At 35.9% G+C, this 20,469-nt stretch overlaps 2 protein-coding genes across 14 annotated transcripts in view; both read right to left on the bottom strand.

Moving 5' to 3' along the window:
• Positions 1–18,036, bottom strand: part of Drgx (Dorsal root ganglia homeobox) — a 70,892-nt gene extending 52,856 nt beyond the window's left edge. The window contains exons 1-3 of one of the 2 annotated variants that reach the window (XM_087413627.1): positions 17,215–18,036; positions 15,992–16,414; positions 1,481–9,838 (exon numbers count right to left, since the gene is read on the bottom strand). The gene's annotated coding sequence lies outside the window, so the exon portion shown is untranslated. Of the gene's footprint in view, positions 1–1,480; positions 15,950–15,991; positions 16,415–17,214 lie in introns of those variants that run through there. The other variant, XM_011053723.2, reaches the window with a different exon arrangement.
• A 144-nt stretch (positions 18,037–18,180) lies between these two features.
• Positions 18,181–20,469, bottom strand: part of rad50 (DNA repair protein rad50) — a 61,703-nt gene continuing 59,414 nt past the window's right edge. For 11 of the 12 annotated variants that reach the window (XM_087413618.1, XM_087413621.1, XM_087413620.1 and 8 more), the window contains 5 exons: positions 19,554–19,679; positions 19,199–19,474; positions 19,002–19,135; positions 18,791–18,922; positions 18,181–18,720 (listed from right to left, as the gene is read on the bottom strand). In XM_087413618.1, coding sequence (XP_087269744.1) covers positions 18,507–18,720; positions 18,791–18,922; positions 19,002–19,135; positions 19,199–19,474; positions 19,554–19,679 — 882 coding nt within the window. In that variant the 3' untranslated portion in view covers positions 18,181–18,506. Of the gene's footprint in view, positions 18,721–18,790; positions 18,923–19,001; positions 19,136–19,198; positions 19,488–19,553; positions 19,680–20,469 lie in introns of those variants that run through there. The other variant, XM_087413626.1, reaches the window with a different exon arrangement.

Below are 20,469 nucleotides of genomic sequence, written 5' to 3'. Positions count from 1 at the left end.
TTAGAATTTAAATTACATTTTCCATTATCAATTTGATAATTTCCTGTATCTTTGTTTTCGATTAGGAAAGAGTATTTAGTCATTAAAATTATTTGTATTCTGTGTAATTTAATACAAGAAGAAAAAAAATTGAAATGATTAACGGAGACAAAATGGCAGTTCTAGTGTTAATTAATATTGCTCATTAGAAAAACTTCCTTGAATATAATCCCATGCGGATAAGTATGTATATTGTTTCAAAAGCCGGACGTCCGAAATGCGTTAGTTACAGATAAAACAATGCTCTTGCTTGTAATCATGCTACTATTATTCAATTGTTTCAATCTCTTCGTTATCTGTCAGCCTGATAAAATGAATAATTTAATAAATATATATAATAGCACTCGTGTTTCATTCATTTATTCAGAGTATTCGCGAAATAGATTTAATAATATCTAGTATGACAACGTTGAATATGTACACGTATAATGAGCCAAAGGGCTATTATTTTATTGTATAATTATAAGATCAAATATTCAGAATATTCAGAATTGTGAGACGCACATTAAAAAATCGTAGCTAAATTCAACCGTAATAAATACACGCAAAAAATCATTTTCGTAAACATCGCAATCGGAATTATTTTGTATTTTTCGATGAAAAATGCATGTTACTGAATAATTTAATCATGATTATCGAGTAAAAATAAATATATATGTGTATTACTGCATTAGTAATAACATTAAATACAAACAAAAAGTTATTATTAAAAACTATCGTATAATTATAAGATCGAATACTTAGGATTGATAAAACACTTTTTAAAAATTGTTAAAAAATTATGGCTAAGTTCAGCGATCGTAAAAAATACGTTCGGACAAAAACATTACTTACAATATAAAAATTAATCATTTTCGCAATCGACATTATTCGTCGATAGAAAAAATTGAGTAATTTAATAATATAATGCTCGATTGGCGTCATTTTAACAAATCGTTTATTATTGTTTATACGCGCTGCCTAAAAAATGCGCATATTCTTACATATTCGGTTATTATGAAGAATATTACTAGTCATAAGATCTCGGTGAGGTAATATTTTTGGCAATAAATAAATTTATTTACAGATTTCCAGCATATTAAGATCTCTTTAATGAACGCCTATTGAGCATCAAATTATTAAATTGCTCGTCAATTTAATTTGTAATATTACTATAGTAGTTCAGTTGCGTTTCCAAGTACGAAAAACCAATTCGGCGCGCAATTCGAAAGACTACAAATGTGGTATTTACATGAAATTATTCAAAGCACTCAAAATCCAGCTTCCACCGATATGGGCATTATTTCTTAGTTAATTATAAATGCAGTAATTTCTTTGATTGACTTCTTGCTCATTCAAACGCATTCAACGCATTTCGCAGGTCAGGTTTCAGGGCAGTTTGGTTAAAAAACCTAGTAGGATTTTTTCCCCCCGATATCCCCGATCAAAACAAGAAGCTTACCTTGACCAGGGGCGGACTGTGCGTAGGAGGATGATAGTGTCCCGGCGATGGGCTCGCGGGTGGCCCCGCGCCCCCGGGCGAGATGGCACTGCCTCCGGGGGTGAGAATCCTGGACTCGTGACTGAACAACACCTTCCCGATCTCTTCCGCACCTCCGCGGACCCCCTCTCCCCGCGATTATCAGCCGGTCGACGGACGCTCTGGAGAGTGCCCGTCTCCGATCTCCAATCGATACGCCGATCCCGCCACTTCCCGCCACACTTTCCCAACCTCGTGTCGTTGTTTCTGACTTTGTCCTTAACTCCGCATGCGTGTTTCCGCAAATCTCGCTACGGGTCGGTTCGACCCGCGGGAAATCACGTTAGCTTCGCGATGTATCTTCCGGTGTATCGCGGTGTCAGATCACTGTTCCGCGTTTAACCTTAGGAACGCAACAATTCGGAAAAGATACACTCGATGTGCTCTCGCAAAGACGAATTTGACGTACTACTGACGTTACTATACTGACAATACGATCACGAGATACGATCGCAAGACGTCGCGTACAAGCACGTCGAATTTCTGCCGAGAGTGACAGCCGAGAGTTCCGTTTCTGTCATGTGGGAACTTGACTATCACACGCGAAATGAAACTTGATGAGAGTTCACGATATTCTTGCGAGCGATATTGATGGTGCAAGAAAATTATCAGTGTGTCAGTAGGTATTCAAAACGAAGCGTATCGTAGGGATTCCGATAAGTGGCGCAAAGTTGATAGAAACACTTGTAGAAACTGGATGCGTTTTCCGTCTGTTCGAATAACACTTTCGCGTAAGAGGGGAACGATTGAATTCCTATGTGTTTTTAAGACAACGTGAATCTCTACAGGATCCTCTTCGGAGCGACAGACATTCAACGGACATTCACGTAACCAAAGTGAAATCCAAGCTCAAATTTTGATGCATCAGTCGAGTCGAGTAGAATAGTAGCTTCTTTCTCTTCTCTCTTTTGGATCTCCCACTTTCTACAGAAAGGTCAAAGTTACACAATTTAATTTTCGTGAGTTCAAGTCAGAAGCCTCCATGGAGGCAAGATAATCAACTTCACGTGGTGTTTGATCTTGTCGTTTCTCTCTTAGATGGACACGCGGTGAGCACTGCGACAGGAAACGACAGGATGGGGACTTCTCTCTCTCTCTCTCTTTCGCTTTTCTTTCTCTCTTTACCTGCTTCGAATACCGTCACGCTAACCGCAAGGCAACAGAATCTCCAAACTGGTAGTGCGTCGCGTGACGACGACGTGTCGCGGCCGCGGTGGAGTCGCGGACGACCGACGTTCCGTCGCGGGACGCCGCACGACGGGAAGCGTGTACGACGATAGGCGGAACCGCGCGTGCGCCGAGGAGGCGGCGAGGCGTGGTTTACGCACGTCGCGCACCGCTTCCCGTCTCTCTTCATCCGCGCGCTTGCCCTTCGCACCCTCGCCGCCGTCGTCGCCTCGCGCGGCCGGCTCGGCGCTCCCCGACGATCGTCTATCCGCGAACGGCGCGACGCCGGTGCCCTCCGTGCGCCGCCACGTGGTTTTATTGGCCAAATAACGCGTACGACAAACATCCCTACTTTCATCCCTCTCGCCCTCCAGCCCTCCCTGCCACCCCAGCCCGTCCTCCCGCGAGCAGAATCTCTTGTCACCTGCCGGTGTGTCGTAACAACTCTCTTTCTCCCTCTTCCCTCCTCCCTCCCCCCTCTCTCTCTTTCTCTCATTCGCTCGCTATTTCTCTCACCCTTTTCTCTCCACCCCACGCCCTTTCGCGGCTGCACGTAGGCACTTTGCGCGAGAAGAGCGGCGATAGTCGTCATGGTGTAAATCGCGTTTATCCCAACCTGTCCTCTTTTCCCCCTCGCGAGTCCATGGCGATCCTTCGCAGAACGCGTTGGCCCTTCCTCGTCCTTCGCGCGCGTCCGCACGCTCACGAGTCCCTCGCGAACGTTGCCACCCTTGAGTCCATTTTTTAAAACATGATTTTAAATACAATTGAGAACACGGATTTAGAATCATAACAATTAGATTCTATCCTGAGCGTAATCCTTCATGAAACAAAAATAGTTAGGGGAAATAATGTGAGAATAATAACAATTTAGAATTTTAATATCCAGGTGTCATGACGCCTGGCAAGATTGAAGGCACAAAATCTAAAACAATCGGATGGGGATAACGTAAAAATGTCTTATATCAAAATTAATATTGACGTAATTTTTCACTGAATTTTCCTACGGATTTAAAAGTGAAAGTAGGAAAAAGTGGATTTTGAGATGTTAATACCCAATTTTCATTCGGGGATGTCGCTTTAGAATATCGAGGGAAAATTAGAATTTATCGATTAATAGCTCGCAAATCTGTGCAGCACTGTCTTATTATTACGCGATTTACTTTGTGACGCACAGAGTAACGTAATTTTGGTTTACATTGTAAAAAATGTATCTTTTCTACAGCTTGACATCGTCTTCCTCTGTTTCATATGTATTCTTTCTGTCGGTTTTTAGCATTTTCATTATGTAATATTATATTTTTTTTTATTGCTTAATCTCGATTCTTCTACTACGCTGAAAGAAAAGTATTGATATTTGTGATTATATGTAATTGCATGATAAAATTAAAATTGATTAGGATTTTTACAGTTATTACTGCTATAATGTTAATAATAATAATTAGATTTATAATTCCACCAAAAAATATACATACATATATTAGGTGTTGGAATTAATTCGTAGCGTTTTTAATGAAAGAATGTTATTTATTTCACATGAGCTTTAAAAAATACATTAATGAAAGTACTTCCCATCACTTGTAAAACGCTACGAATTAATTCCAACACCTAATAGATGGCATCAAAATGACGATCATAAATTATAGTTAAATTATAATTGCAGTATATTATATATTGCAACCATATTTTTTCTCTCAGTATAACGTTCTCTCTCTCAGAGAAAAGAATAGCAGTTATATGCGTATTATGTATTCATGACAACTGTATATAAGCTTTATGTATAGAATTAATATACATAGTTGAGAGAGAGAGTTATTTATAGTTATTATAACTATAAAATATTTTATCCAACTATATATGTATGTGTATACATTAATTTTACACATAAAACGTATAAAACAGATAAAAATATAATAATTATATAATAATAATAACAATAAAATTGTCATTATAATAATTATTTATGATAATCATTATAATTATTTATTTTTACATAAAAGTAAGATATAGTTGTCATCTATGACACCGCATTTTTTTCTCTTAGTGTATTCAATAATTCATGAAAATTATGAAATTGTCGTAGGAAACTAATACCTACCCTGTTAAATCTATAGGGGCAAATTTAACTTAACGTGAGTCGCCATTACTCCTACTCAATCTTATTGTTATTTTATACTGAAACAATGGTTAGATTTGACACTATATAGTGTCAACTTGATAATACAGTGTCATGATATAATATCAAATTTAATTATCGTTTTAGTAAAAAATAATATATTTAGTAGGAGCAGTGGCAATAATATTGGATTAAATTTGACTCTATAAATTTAACAGTATACTTATAACAAATATGTATATTACTTGTGCTTTCACAATAAATGCTGCCATTTTTCGAATTGAGAAATTTATAAGAAATATTTGATCGTTTCTTGATGTTTTAATTCATTTCATTTTTATTTCACGCCCTACGCAGCGTAATTTTAAGTACAGTTTTAAAGAATGATTAATTACTCCAGTTGTCTTAAAAATTACGAAAATGGCTGTTTAAAAATAGATTCAACGCTAATGGAGAATTACGATGAATTTTCCCGTCATGGACAGTGGAGCGATTATTTTTTTTTTTTTTAAAGAAGTAAATAAATAATGATATAATACAAAATAAAATAAAATAATAAATGTGTATGCATTCAGATCAAAACGATCTGTATAATTGCAACAGATTAAAATTAATTGAAAATATCGAAATATCTCTCATCAAAATATTCGTAGGTATTATAAATGTGCACTGAGAGAAAAATTTCTGATATTTGTGACTATAATTATATATTATTATAATAATAATTATTATTACAATGTTAGACATAATAGGGATTGGAAAGTTACTTTTTAAAACTAACTAATTTTAACCGTTAATGGTTATCAAATAAAAAAGTAACTACACTTATAGTTACTGATTTTCTAAGTAATATATTATATTGTTACTTAAAAAGCAATTATTGTTTAGGATGCGTCGAAATGATCGAGCTGAATCTCAAGACGCGTAACAAATGTTTATCGAAATATTTATTGCTTCCACAGATACTTTCTATACAGAAGCTATAGCGCGTTTTGCGGTTATCTCTGTATCTAGATCCATTATTAGAATACCAACGTTTTATGAACATTGCGGTTCATTTTATTAGAGCGAAGAGCAACCTGATAGTCCTGATACTGATCTGCTTTTTCGAAGGACTCGATTTATATGATATGTACGATGTTTAAGGATATAATAGAAGGCATTAGAAGACATTATTTATGTCATAAATGGATTTAAAATATAAAAAAATAACAATAATAAAAGTAATTGTAAAATTTGTTAAAACTAAAAATGTAACTATTACGTTATAATTACCAAAGAAAAAGGCAATTCGTTACATATAACGCTATCAGTTACTTAGTAACATTATCAGTTACTAAAAAAATAACTGTAACGGTAACGGCGTTACTAGACTGAGTTAATACAATATATGTGTAGCTCTATCAACCGATTAATATATATAATTGGCAATCGAAAATGACTATAATTACAATTATTATAACCACAAAAACGATTGAAATTACCACAAAAAATGATTCAAATAACTATAATTATACAATCATTTTGAGAGGACCACCATATTAATACGGTTTCAATATTAATGTCGAATTATTTTTCTTAAATCAAGCCTCTTCATCGCATCACGAATGGCAGGCGAAGCGATAATAGACATTTCCATTATCCGGGGTAGAAAAAATAATGACACCCGCTCGTCGAAGATCTCCAACCCGTTATTAATGCCACGTAACTACCCGCATACCCGACTACAGCTTTCCATCCCGCTGGTTCTGCGCTACTCGGCCTCCAGGGATGGTCGAGTTGCGACAGGAGGTGAGAGTGGAGAGACGGAAAAAAGAGAAAGAGATATTCTATAAAAACAAGAGAGACAGAATATATATATATAGATAGATAGATAGAGTGAGAGAGAGAGAGAGGGACAAAGCGACAGGCCAAGTTAGAAGCGTAATCGCGTTATGTGATGACTGGATTACACCGCGCCACGTTTACGAATTGCATGCTGCGAACACACGTGCATCCCCCTTCGATATAAGTAGCCATCCCGGAACTGACCAGCCCATTTGACGTAGAGAAAGGAAGGGTAAGAGGATACCCGGTAAAAATATTCCCCTTATCATCGGCCTCTTTTTTTCTTCTCTTCGTTACTTCATCGCGAACCGGCGGCTTCCCTTCGCGAGGCTGTAAAGTGTGCTGCGAATAGCTCACGTGGTTTCCGCGCGAAGCGCATTAAGCGAATTCCCGTCGTTTCACGCGGCTGAAGCCGCGACAGACATGGCGAACTTTCGCGGGGGAGGTAAAGGGAATGACGCGTGTCGTAAAAGAGAGGGAAGGAAAAAAAAAGAGAGATTGGATGGGAGAGACGTAAATGCGTTATTCGTTTAGGTGAAAAATAGATTTCATTCTCGCGAGTTTACAGAGAGCACCGCTTCTATCGCTTTAAATTTTCACGACTGGCCCTTTGACGAATTTGGAAGTCGATTTTTTTTTTCCCCCTCGTCGGTGTCGCGGTGTCGCGCGAGTGAATTTAGGACCTTGGCAGAAATTAATTAACGCTGACTCTGATCGATTCTGCTCTTGCTGGCAAGGCATGTCACGTATTGTTAAATTCATAATAAAAAAAAATTATACTCAGTTGGAGTAATTTTTAATCATTTCTATAGGTTGCTACTGCTCTTACTCAATATATCCATTAATTTAATTAAAAACATATAGAGTTAAACAATCAACTCAAGAAATGTAGATAATTCAACTATACAAAAATGAACTGATTTACACTTTGACAAACATGGAAATTGAAAATAACAAGATGTTATTTAACTCAATGAATCGGGATATTCTCTCATTTGATATTTAACAGTTTAGATTGGAAGAAATATTTTTCAAATGGCTTCAATTATATTTACGACTGAAAGCTATTTCCGATAGGTTTACTGCAAAAGTTTTTTTTACCTTCGATTCGGCGCGGCGATGACACCAAAATTTGTAACACAGTTACTATCATTAGATCTATAAGACTCATTTAATTTACACTTCCATGTAGCGTTTTCCATACAGAGTCGGTCCAGTGTTGGGCCATTAATAACTGATTGCCACAGTTCAGATATTGGCGCAGTATTGGCAAACTAGTGGCGCAGTACTGGATAACTTGGGCCCAGTTACTAACTAAAGTATTAGCCAATACTGGCTGACAGAACCTCGTCAGTTGACAGTTGAAGCGTTGATTAAACGTTAGTTTCGTTGTAACTGCTGGCGATCCTATATGGGCTGTTAAATTCATAATGTCAAATTATAATGTCAATTTGAGTTACTTTTAATCATTTCTGTAAGTCGCCATTGTTCCTACTCAATATTGTCATTAATTTAACTAAAATAATGAAATTAAATAATCTAACTCAAGAAAGTGTATTAAATTTGATTCAATTTATTATTTACTAAGTGCAAATGTTAATGTGGATAATGTTTTCTTTTAAACTAATCAAAAATGTGTGAATTTATTTATATATATTTTTACACACATGGAAATTAAAAATGACAAAATGTTATTTTAACTCGAAGGATCGAACTACCGGTACTTTGTTTTATATCTAACAGTATATTTTAATTAAAAGGCACTAATTATTATCAAGGGATCAAAATGACATAACTTGTACAGAAAAGAATGAAAATTAAATATATGTTTAACGAATATTGAGTATATTTTGGTAAAAATAATTTAAAGTAGTCTTGTAGATATAAAGAAAATTGAATTGTTGATATTTTTGACAAAAAGATTTATAATTGAATAACCCCGCCGTCCGTCAGCTCCGAAGAGTAAAAATGAGCGACTTAATTAACGAATCGAGTTTTGTTGTTCCTCCCTCCATTTTTCTCTGTAATTCGCTCGTCGTCCTTCAAGAGCAAAGATGAGTGGTTCAAATTAATAAATCGCTTCTTCTTCGCAAGTTGTATTTTTTCTACAACCCAATTTAGCATCTTCGTTGCTTCACACCGGAGCGCTTGCTCTTCTCACTCCTGTTTCTATTTGCAAGAACGGCGGTGTTCCTCGCTCGTGGTTAGACGAGCTGCTGCGCGTCTCGAATTCCGGCGACGTTGGCGAGCGGGCGGTGCGGAGGTTCGTTTAATAAAATAACCTTGTTATACCAGTCCCGTGCTGGGGGTGGCGGTAGCCTGGATGGCGGAAAGATGGAGCGGACGGTAGCGGGGGAGGCCAAAGAGAGGGCGCGAGAGGATTCGAGACAGAAGAGCAACGCTGGAAAACCGGCGCGCTGGTGTGACGGGCACTGACGTAGTGCGGGGGTAGCGGGAAAGTGCTGCGCGCCGTCGACGAGAAATGAGGGACGGGGGAGAAACATGGCGGGGGTACTAATACATAAAGTAGCTTAAAGTAGAAAATTGTGGAAGCGTCGTGATGCTTGGTGATTGCGTTACCTCCGAGGCTTTGATTTAAAATGCAACGGGGGGGACTGACACACCGGAGGAGGGAGGAAAGACGCGAGGAGAGAGAGAGAGAGAGAGAGAGAGAGAGAGAGAGAGGGGAAGGGAAGTGTCCGGGGGAAAGGGGAGAGGGGGTGGACGGGGGTGTCGGAGAAAACGGGCCACGCGGGGTTGCTGCGAGAGCAAGGGTGTGGACGGACGGATCTCCTGCCTGGGAGCCATGTTCCTCCTGCGAGGAACGGAAGGGTGCCGGGAAGGAAGGCGGCGGGAACGGGGGAGGAAGAAAACGAAGAAGAGTAGAAGGTGGTGGCGTCGGCGGCGGCGGTGGCGGTGGTGGCGGCGGCGACGACGATGATGGTGGTGGTGCTCCATCGACGTCGTGGAGGCTTCCACACATCTACGAGGAGGGTGCTCGCGGAAGCCGAGGGGGAGAAAGTGGAAACGACGGGGGGCAAAATTCTTTCGCGGACGATCCTGCAACGTGCCGCATCGACTGGCAACTTTGGCCTTCCGACTGTCTACTTTGTTGTTGCTCTTTCCATTCTTTCCCCCGTCGCGGTGTCTCGGTACTTCCTTCCTAGTGTCTGCAAAGAGAGGAGCGCAATAATCCTTTATTAGGTCAACCTTTTCAGACCGTTCGCGATCCCTTTTTCTTCTTGCGAGAATGAAGATTCTCTCCCTTGCGTAAATTTGATCGTTAGCATACCGCTAAATCTCTATTCGGGACATTTTATTATCTAAGATACAGATATGATTTAATAAAATTAAAAGATATATTATGTATACAGGGTGTCTATAAAGTATGTACCACCTATCCTCTATATTTTGGAAATGGTTTAAAATTATGAAAAGCTGCAAAATACGTGTTTGAGCGTTTCGAGGAGCTATTTTTTTAAGAGGGTCGGGGAGGTTACAACTTAACAATTTAAAAATTTCAAATGGAAGCCTCCCCTATTGTAGCATATCATTTGAAAGGGCATAAAAAAAGGAAGTTTATGATTCAATGCGGAGATTGATAGATATATTGACCCATCCGTGAATTATTCAATGTCAAAGTTTGAAAAATTCTATTTGTTCTTACTTTCAATATGTGTTGGATTTATTGCAGTTCAAAATGGACACTTCTTGGCAGTAAAACAATCGATTCAGATAGTGAAAAGTAACTGGGATCCAAATTGCAAAACATTCTATTTAAGTTAACTGCACGAACTGTCGATATTCAAAGCATTTTCGGTCAATTTATATTATTTCCTATTTTTCGCTGTGCGTAAATTATGCGTTCGAGGAAATGTTATTGTACATGAATTCCAGTGCGCTTCGAATCACAAAGGATTACGACAGCTTGTAAAGACTAAGAAACAAGATCTAAGAAACAAGTTTTTACAAAATATTTCAGAACGTAAGACAGGAATTTCATAATTGATTATTTTACTCCTAAAAAAGGAACGATGCCCATTCTAAATAAAGTCACTGCAATAAATCCTATACATACTCAAGGTAAAAACAATTCGAATTTTTGGAACTTTGACATTGAATAATTCCCGGGTTATTGTATCAACCTCTACATTGAACCAAAAACTTTCTTTAATTATGCCATTTGAAATAATATATTACAATAGGGATGGGGAAGGGGGTGGAGAGTTCCATTTGAAATTTTTAAGTTGGGATCCCTTGTAACAACTTCCTCGACCCCTTTAAATGAGTAGCCCCGAAATGATCACATATGTATTTTGCGGTTTTTCATAATTTTGAACCGTTTCTAAAATATAGAGGTGATAACAGACTTAATAAATTTCCTGTATAATAATAGGTATAAATATATCAAAGATTAACCAGAATATACACCTTATGTATAATTTAACATTATACATAATTTAAAAAGAACATTGAATTGACTTGCTTTTAACATCGGTAAATTGAAAGGAATTAAAATAACCGTGTTTTAATTAATTTTATTTTGGAAATGAAAATTGCTAATAATGTATTATAATTGACAAATTTGTTCGGGCAAAAATAAATTATTGTTACTTAAATATAGTTACATTATGTAAATGATATGTGTATTAAAATAGATCGAATTTTAAATTTTGTAAAGATACGATACGCGCTTCACATCAGATCGTTCGATAAATTCGAATAGCCCAACAATATATCCAATAACTCGATAAATTTTAGAACTTGCGAACTCATGCGCTTTAGGTTACTCGATAAGTCCAGATTACCTGCTAATCGTTTCGGATAAATTGGATTACATCGAATGCTTTTAGAGAAAAAGAGAGAGAGAGAGAGAAGGCGAAAGAAAATAAATTCCACGACAAATTAATTTCGTCGAGACGGCGAGAGAAAATCATTGTGCTTTAAAACGGATTGTTTTCGTGAAATCGTTTTTAACATGAATACCGTCCGTGAAAAGTCGATGTTAAAATCGCTCGTCAAGTTGGACGGCGTCTTTTTAATAAATTGAACCCTCGAAATGCGATTAGGTGTAAACACCCTGTTTTAAGAGAGGAAGGGCACGCAAGGGGATGCTCTTCGTACCACAGCGGAGACTTTCGTGAGTGACAGCAGATAGACAGCCGGAGACTTCGGAGTTTCCCATCGATGTTACGAGGGCGAACTCGGGGGTGACAGATGATTTAGCGATATTCCTTGTGTCAATATAACATCGTGGCCGGGGAATTACTCGCTCGAAGTGTGCCACACGAATGTTCTCGTTTTTCCTTTATCCCTTTCTTAATTCAGATATGACGCGAGTTAATGGTAATTGAATCTTAATTAAATTAATTCCTTTTCGCCATAGTAAAAAGTAAATGATTAAATATTTCGAAGAGTTCTAAAAACGATAGTATCAGACACATGTACTATTTAATACACTTATAATATTAATAATATCTTTATGAATTAAATCTTTATCCTTCCAATTTTGAATTATTTTTCGTATATGGACCGAAGAAGATTTAATACAGTTGAAACGTTTCCGATTAATTCATAGATAAAAAACCTAGTTTAATTCTTAATGTATGTTATAATAAACTAATTTATTTTTAAAGATTCAATAAACGTTGCTTTTTGTTTTTCGACCTTTCTGATTATTAATTTTTAATTTTTAAATATCGCAACAATTGAGGATTCTTTTTTTTCTCAAAATTTATAACGCATTTTTTAAATATGAATTCCGAGTGAATTAGGTACTCTCGCGGGAAATATTCCACCATAAAAATTTGCTGCGCTGACAAGTTACGTATTCCCATCGCGTTGTGCGAAACCTCCGGTGCGCGCGAAATCCAGAACGAGAAATCGACCGACCGACGAATGGACGATCGGTGTCGAATTTGATGAATCTAGTTTGTTAAACCGCGAGCGGGATTCGTGCTGCCAGCGAGGGTGGACCCGCGAGGGGTGTGACGAGGATAAGAAAAATGACCGGCCCGGAAGAGGAGATCCTTTACCGGTGGAATTCGAGTGTCAATCCATATCCCCCGTTTTCCTCTGATCTCTTTTATCCTCGGGGACTTGGTCATAGAGCGGGAGAGCGGGAATAGGAAACGGAAAAGAAAAGTGGCGCGTCTGATCTCGGAGAGGAAGTAACGCACGAGGAGTAACAAGGCCGTGAAGGATGAAGACGAGAGCGAAATTACATCGGGAGATCGTGGGCGATGTCATCGATATTGACTTCGCCGTTTATTCATTGAATTTACTTTGACACGTTGTTAAATATCTGAAATTAAATAAACGGGAAAAGATGAAATATTTTAGACAGCTACGGACGTTAACGTTAATGTGTTAATAATTATAACGTTAACATTATATTTTAAACAGACTCAAAAAGTTTGTTTAAAATATTGATGGTTATAATAAATTTTAAATTGAAATATTAAATTAAATTAAATTGTATTATAATGCTAATTATAATTAAATTATAAATTACATTATTATATTTATATATATAATTTAATATTATATATATAAATTATAATAAATCTTGACTCATAATGGGGGATTAATTTATTATTTCTTGAATATACAATTATCGTGATTCAATGTACGATTAAACTTTACAGATTCTTTACAAATTCTGGTCTTAGAAATGTATCATCGAGGACAGATATATTATGTGAATCTCGTTGCGCGTCTTGAAGCAATCTTGAATCGGAATCAAATGGAAATTCTGTATAGAGCTTTGCAAGAAGATAGTAATTGATATCGTTGAACCAAATTATGGGTGTGCCTGCAATCTTCAATGCGAGGGAAGATTCGGTGCGCGAACGCAAACTCAGTGCATTTCACGTTAATCTCGACAATCCGATCTGTCGGATGTCTTTCTTTTTCGATCATTGTCTGTCGAGGATTGCTTCAAACTCGATTTCCGCCGAAATAGAACGTACACTTTGCTCTCACATCGATTACGCTATATCTATACGTATACTCGCGCTTCTTTATTTTTTTCGCCGATGAATGTACGCTATTCGCGTACAAATCTTTCCCAACCGCGCGATCTTGCCGATATATTTTTATTATTATTCCTACAACATGTAAATGCGTCTCGGAAAATTCATGTGACAATATTTCTAATTATCAGTTTCATATTATTAGTGGTGCTTCCGATTAGAATTTCACAACTGTTAGGCGAACAGACCCCGATATTGCAATTTATAATCAATGTTCTTTATAACGCATCTTACATATGAATGATTATAACCATATAATTTTGTTTTCCTAAGGATATCACATCGGATATGATAATCCCACGAAACCGAGAGCCCTTTTATCGCGGATCGAAGCATTTTTCGCCCTATACACGCCCAACCGTGCTGTCTCATGGGCGATGCAGACCGCTCCGCGAAATTCTTTGAGAAACTACTTCGTAAAATTGGGGACGCGGCAGGAGAAGGGAGGAACGAGGCGGCCGAATGAATAATAAATATGGTTATCGTTTAGTTGATATTTTGAAGAGGGGGCGCGGACGGAAATTCCCCGCTCGTCCCCTGCCTCCTCGCCGAGGGATCGGAGTGAGAAAGGGATCAAAGCGGATCAGAGATGAAGGCCAGGGGAGAGAACCGTCCTCTCGTTACGTTTCTGTGCATCAATTGCTCGAGATAGTCCGACCGCGAATCACACGCGCGGCGTATCGATAGAGCAACAATATCAATCGCGACTATCATTGACGAATATCGCAATCGAATCTATATCAAGAATGCGTAATCACATTGCGATCAGCAATGTCAGTTGATTCGAAATATATCGCGCAGAGATTACAATTTATAAAAAAAAAAGAGCGAAAATAAGATGGGAATAGCTGGAAATATCATTATAATGGATCGACAATATATCTGAAATAATAGTATTGAAGGAAATTATTAAAATGATGCTGGATCACAGTGGGTCCGAGTTGGCAAAATGAGAGAAACGTGTAAAGAACTGCGAAACATTTCGATTTGTCTTTTCTATACAGGGTGTCCCGAACTTTTTAACATACCGCTTGTGGACAGATAGATCAGACTACATGTCGAGTCGAAAAGTTCTCTACTTTGCAATTTTCACAATAGTTAACGAGATATTAATTTCTAAAGATTGCTAAATTAGCGGATAAAATCGACGCATAAGATAACTTTAAGACATTTTTCAAAGTTTTTTATGAAATATCTTAAAGATGTTTCTTGAAGAACTCTTAAAGATATTTTAAAGTTGTTTCACGTGTTGATTTTAGACATTCCGCTCATTGAATAACTAAAAAGAATAATCCCCTTCCTAACACTATTCTTGCTTCCAGATTCTCTTTCTCCTTTTTAAACAATAACAGATTCGATTTTTTATAATGTCATTTGATGTTTAGACGTTTAGACATTCGAGTATTGATAATCGATAATTATTTTGTATTTTAAAAAAAAAAGTTCCAAAACATCTTTTAATGGTATAAAAATTATAGTAGCTAATTGCAACTTGACTTCATATAAAGAATATTTTTATTAATTTTTAACACATATCTTTCTTTATTCAAAGCTAAAAACATTTTCGTTTTAACAGTAAGATTGGAAAGACCGTTTATGTTAAATAACATTACTTTAAATACGAAGCGCCACTACGGTCTGAATGTTAAGATGTTGAATTATTATATATATAAATGAATTAATTTCAGAATGATAATTGCGTGCCGATAAGGTTGTCGGACTTAAGTCTTCAACATCTTAACATTCAGACCGTAATGGCGTTTCGTATTTAAATATTTTCGTTTTATTTTAGGAAGTAGAGATAAAAATTACGTAATTAATATCAACGAAAATATATAGTTGTTGACTATAAATTATCATGTAAAAACAATTATTTCGTCCAATGACTGGCAATTGTGATGAATATAGGCGAGCTTACGATTGCAGTCGACTATAAAGTTTTTCAACATCATCTATACGAGAACGATTACATCGTATTTATTAAAAAAAAATTGCGAAACTTATAAAACTTATAAAAGAGGAATTTTCTATTCAATTTCCGCTATATCTGTCCACAAGCGATGTGTCAAAAAGTTTGAGACACTCAAAACCAATGTATTTTTAATATATGTTATTTAATATATTAGTTTTATATGTATACACATATAATTTTATGTTAAATACATATATATATATGTATATAATACTATCTATATTATTTAACATAATATAAATTTAATATTAAATATATTAAATTTATATTACATTAAATATAGAGATATTATACACATATATTTATAATATACATACATATATCGATTTGTGGGCCTTCACAACGAAAACGTGTCGGAGTAGTTTCGCTCTCTCCGCTGTAGGATAGCCAGGCGATGGAGCGGCTAATAACGATAACGATGCCAGAAACGATAATAGAGTTGGGGGTTTCCGCGGTTTCCACGGCTCTCCCAGGGCGCTGATTGCTGGAACGGTGCGGCGTTCAGTTTCGCCGTCGGGATACGTCCTGCAGCGCAAAGCGCAACGGCGCGGCGACGCCGTCTCTCGCTTTTCGACAATCGCTACAGCTGCGCCGAAACGCAAACCCTCCGATGCATTAATTTAAACACAGAATACTCCACTTCAAATTAGATCAATCTGAAGTCAACTTTTATTTTGCACAACGGAAGTGTCATGTTTCTCCTCTCTTCTTTTAATTCTTGGAGCGATTTCCAGATGATCCTTTTTCAAAAATTGATATTTTAAATTAAAAACAAACATTTGATAATTTTCCTGAAATTATATTTCACAAAAGAAATCTGTACTAAAAAAAAAATCACATAGTTGCATGATGAAATCATATAATTAAACATGTAAATCATGTAACGTCGTGACGGATTATTCCAAATCAGTATGTGATTTTAAAATTACACATTTTGAAAAGTCACATGTTCTTTTTTTCTTCTATTTTTATCATTCAATTCTTTAAAATTCGATAACTATCGCATGATATGTAACATCACATGATGGATAAAATTATTTGTAATATCATGTGATTTTTGAATTACATCATTTTTAAAAATCACGTATTGATTTGGTATATTATGTGATTTAAATGTTTTAATTACATGATTTCATCATGTAACGTTGTGATACGATTTTTTTCAGCAGAGATGTAAGCATAATTAAAATATCGAAAAAAGTAACAAGGTAATTATAACATTTTGATCAAATAATTAATTAATTAAGAAAAGTTATATTGATGTTTCTTATAGTTTTTGTACATCCAAATAACATAATATTTCATTTTCACTTATTATTAAGATAATATATTTTGTTATATTCGGGAAATATTTGATCCTCGGCCAAGGTAATGTTTTTCGCAATAGAATTATTCATAGAATGCTTAATAAATTGATGACTGCGTTTACTTCCTAAAAATAAGATTTTTAAAAAAGATAAAAATATTTTTTACACGAGGTTGAAATTCCTCGAAACGCATTGAAAACTATAAGAAACACCTATATATTCTGAGTTGTTACTTGAGCAAAAAATTTTTTGTCCTTCGGCGAATAATTAAAAACGTTAATATCCGTTACGAGGAGACGGAGGGAACACTAATGAAAGAAGATCCAAGGGCCTCGACGTCGCCGCCTCGGCCTCGGTGATGTATGCATGCGAGTGCGGGCGCAGATGGAAGCCGTAACGAGTACACAATGCGATGCAAATTGGTTAGACTCGGTATGCCGCGCCGGGCCAGTCAATCGCCCGGCCGGTTGCCTCCAGTCGCGGCGATGGTATTACTAACATCGCTATTCTATTATGACGTTACGACTAGCCGAGCAGCAGCAGCGGTAGCCTATTACGATGTCGGTTCCCTCCCCCAGGCGCTCGATTCGCGATAACTCGTTAACTATAGCGGTCATCGAGACTCGGAGAGAGACAATACCGAAATGCCCGCAGCCGACTTTCCGATTGATTCTCGTTACACGTTCGACCGATTCTCCTATCTCAATTGGTGGTCCCAAGTTGAAAACTTGATGCTTTTTAACGTCCCTAATGATATCCCTTTCGAGACACTCTAATTGTAGAGAGCAGAGTATTATTCATGCGACAATTTAGAAATAAAAAGGGATAATGTATTTGAAAAAATTATGTACATAAAAACAGCCGATATTTTCAATGGCATCTTGTAAATATTTCTATTACATTTATGATATAAATTTGTCAATTAGAAAAAAATCTATGACTCTTCTTTTATTGATCGATATTGTGAGATATAATGAAGGAATGGAATGTTGGAATTTTTTTTCGAAAGTTCATGTTTCTCGAGTAGTTTCATGTGTCACATTTATTTTAAATTTATCTATTGTTTTCTTTACTTATTATCTCAACTCTTGAAATTTTATAAAATTTTTCATATAACAATCATAATTGTACTATAAATATTGATATTAATTTAAAAGATCAATATTTAAAGATGACACACAGGAATTATATAACACATCTTAAATCTGAAAATTAAATTTATTAATGACGAATACTACATCCTCCGTCCTTTGAGATAGTTATAAAATAATTTTCATTTTCTTATCATATTATTTGAAGTATTTTCAACATGTAACTTTTCTTTTTTATCTTTCTTTTTCTTTTTTATATTTTTTTTATAAGAATACACACACTAACATATTATGAAAATATACTGTAACAACCATTATTATAAAAAAATTATATATATATATATATATATACGTTAAAAGATATATAAATATGTATATATATTATATAGTTAAAAAATAAGTGTTTGATATAAAAACAAAACGTGTATTTTTAATTACTCAGTGAAACAATATCTTTTCTTAGCTGGCGGTCTGTTATTTTCATCAATGTTATCCAAATTATATCTTTTCTTATTTGATATATTTCTACCCAAACCACTGGTCGATTGTATAGGACGTTGCTCTTCATCGGATTCATCTTCACTTTTAACGTGCAAAAGAGAACCCATATGCTCATTGAAATCAGAGATTTTTACTGTAGTCATCCCACTATGAAAGAATTCAATTCATTATATTCAAATAGTCTTATTTCTTATAAGGAACATATTATATAACGTACTTGTGTTTGCGATAAAGTTCGTGAAATTGCTTGTGATTATTCAAATCAGCAAGCTTTTGTAAGAACTTTTCATCATGACTGATTATAATTAACTGGAAATTCTTTTGATATTTCGATCGTAACTCAACCACCCTGAAACACACGCGTTTAATTAAATTATTTATAATTATATAATCGCTATTTTATGCTTTAGACAGAAATGCATACATACTTAGTTAGCATATCTGCTAAGCTGTTGGCATTGTCTTCGTCTAGATTTGTTGTTGGTTCGTCTAACGCGAGAATGCCGCAATTCTTGCAGAACGTTTCTGCCAAAGCAAGTCTTATAATTATCGATGCTAATACCTACAAAAATTATTTTATATAATATTTTACTGATTACGTGTGCTAATTGACCGACACGAATACCTTCTGTCCAGCACTGCAACGTCCTTTCATATCCATTTTACAGCCATGCTTAGTTTGAATCAGTTTGTAGTTATAGCTTCTTCTATTACTGCCTACACCATCCGTAGGTTCCGTGCAAATCTCTATGCTGCTTGTATCCGTACCTTTATAAACGTGCTTCCACAATTTCTTCATTATCTTATTGACCGTCAACATACGCTCCTCGTGATATTCGATCATTGCTTTATCCAATATTTTATTGTAAGCTTTCAAATTAGCTATAGTATCTTCTTGAACCTAGTAAAAGGAACTGCAAGTTAAATTTGTTACTTGAAACCAATTAGCATGTTTAATCATATACAATATAATATTTTACCGTTAATTCAATACACTTATTGGTGTAATTTCGACGAGCTAATCGATATTCCTCTTTCCGTAATTCCTGCGTGTACTGTTTGATTATTCTTTCCAACTCTTCCTGAGTTCCTAAAGCGACATTCCTCTAAAAATACCATCGAGATCAAGTTATTAATTAATAATTCAATATATGAATTTTAAAAGTACATTATAGGTGGGAGTTCCAAAATATTTAAGACAATATTCGTTTGCAGATAAGTAAACCAAGTCTTGTACTATTTTACAATTTTCGCAATAGTTAATGAGATATCATTTTTAAAGATTGTCAAATAAACGCGTATTCGCCCGACCATACTGCTAAATGCAAGCCCATCCATCATGATTTCTAAGCGTGCAGAAAATTGTTTACAAGCGACAATAGTTACACACAATATTTCTTCGCGCTGAGCGGTGGTATTTTGCCACGCGCATACATTTGGTAGTACGCCTATATGTCTTCTAAAAATCGACAAATACACGATCTTTAGAAATCAATATCTCCTTAACTAATTTTTGTAAAAATTAGAGACAGTCCAATAAGAGTTTGAACACAAGCCGTAGTTTTATATACATGATAATAGTCTTAACAAAAATTTGCGAGAGAGAAGGACATATATATTATCAGAGACAATTAAAGGAGAGTGGAGTAGAGTCACCATGAAAGTCGCCATGTTTAGTGCACTATTAAAGTGAGTAAGAGATATGATAGGAATGTGATGGAATATACGGTGCTGCACACTCTAGTACCGCACTAGTATTATGTATGTACATCATATACTATATGGTGGAACCAATCAGAGAAGAGAATCATCCGTTCCACTCTCCCTTGATTTTCTCTATATATTACTATTTCTTTCTCTTTCTCATTTTGCGTTCCTCCTCCCCTCTCTCTCCTC

The sequence above is a fragment of the Acromyrmex echinatior genome, chromosome 14 (genome assembly GCF_024713525.1).
Source record: "Acromyrmex echinatior isolate Ae372 chromosome 14, ASM2471352v2, whole genome shotgun sequence".
Classification (NCBI taxonomy): domain Eukaryota; kingdom Metazoa; phylum Arthropoda; class Insecta; order Hymenoptera; family Formicidae; genus Acromyrmex; species Acromyrmex echinatior.
The sequence above is the reverse complement of the archived record's forward strand: the minus strand, read 5'-3'. Positions and strand labels throughout refer to the sequence as shown.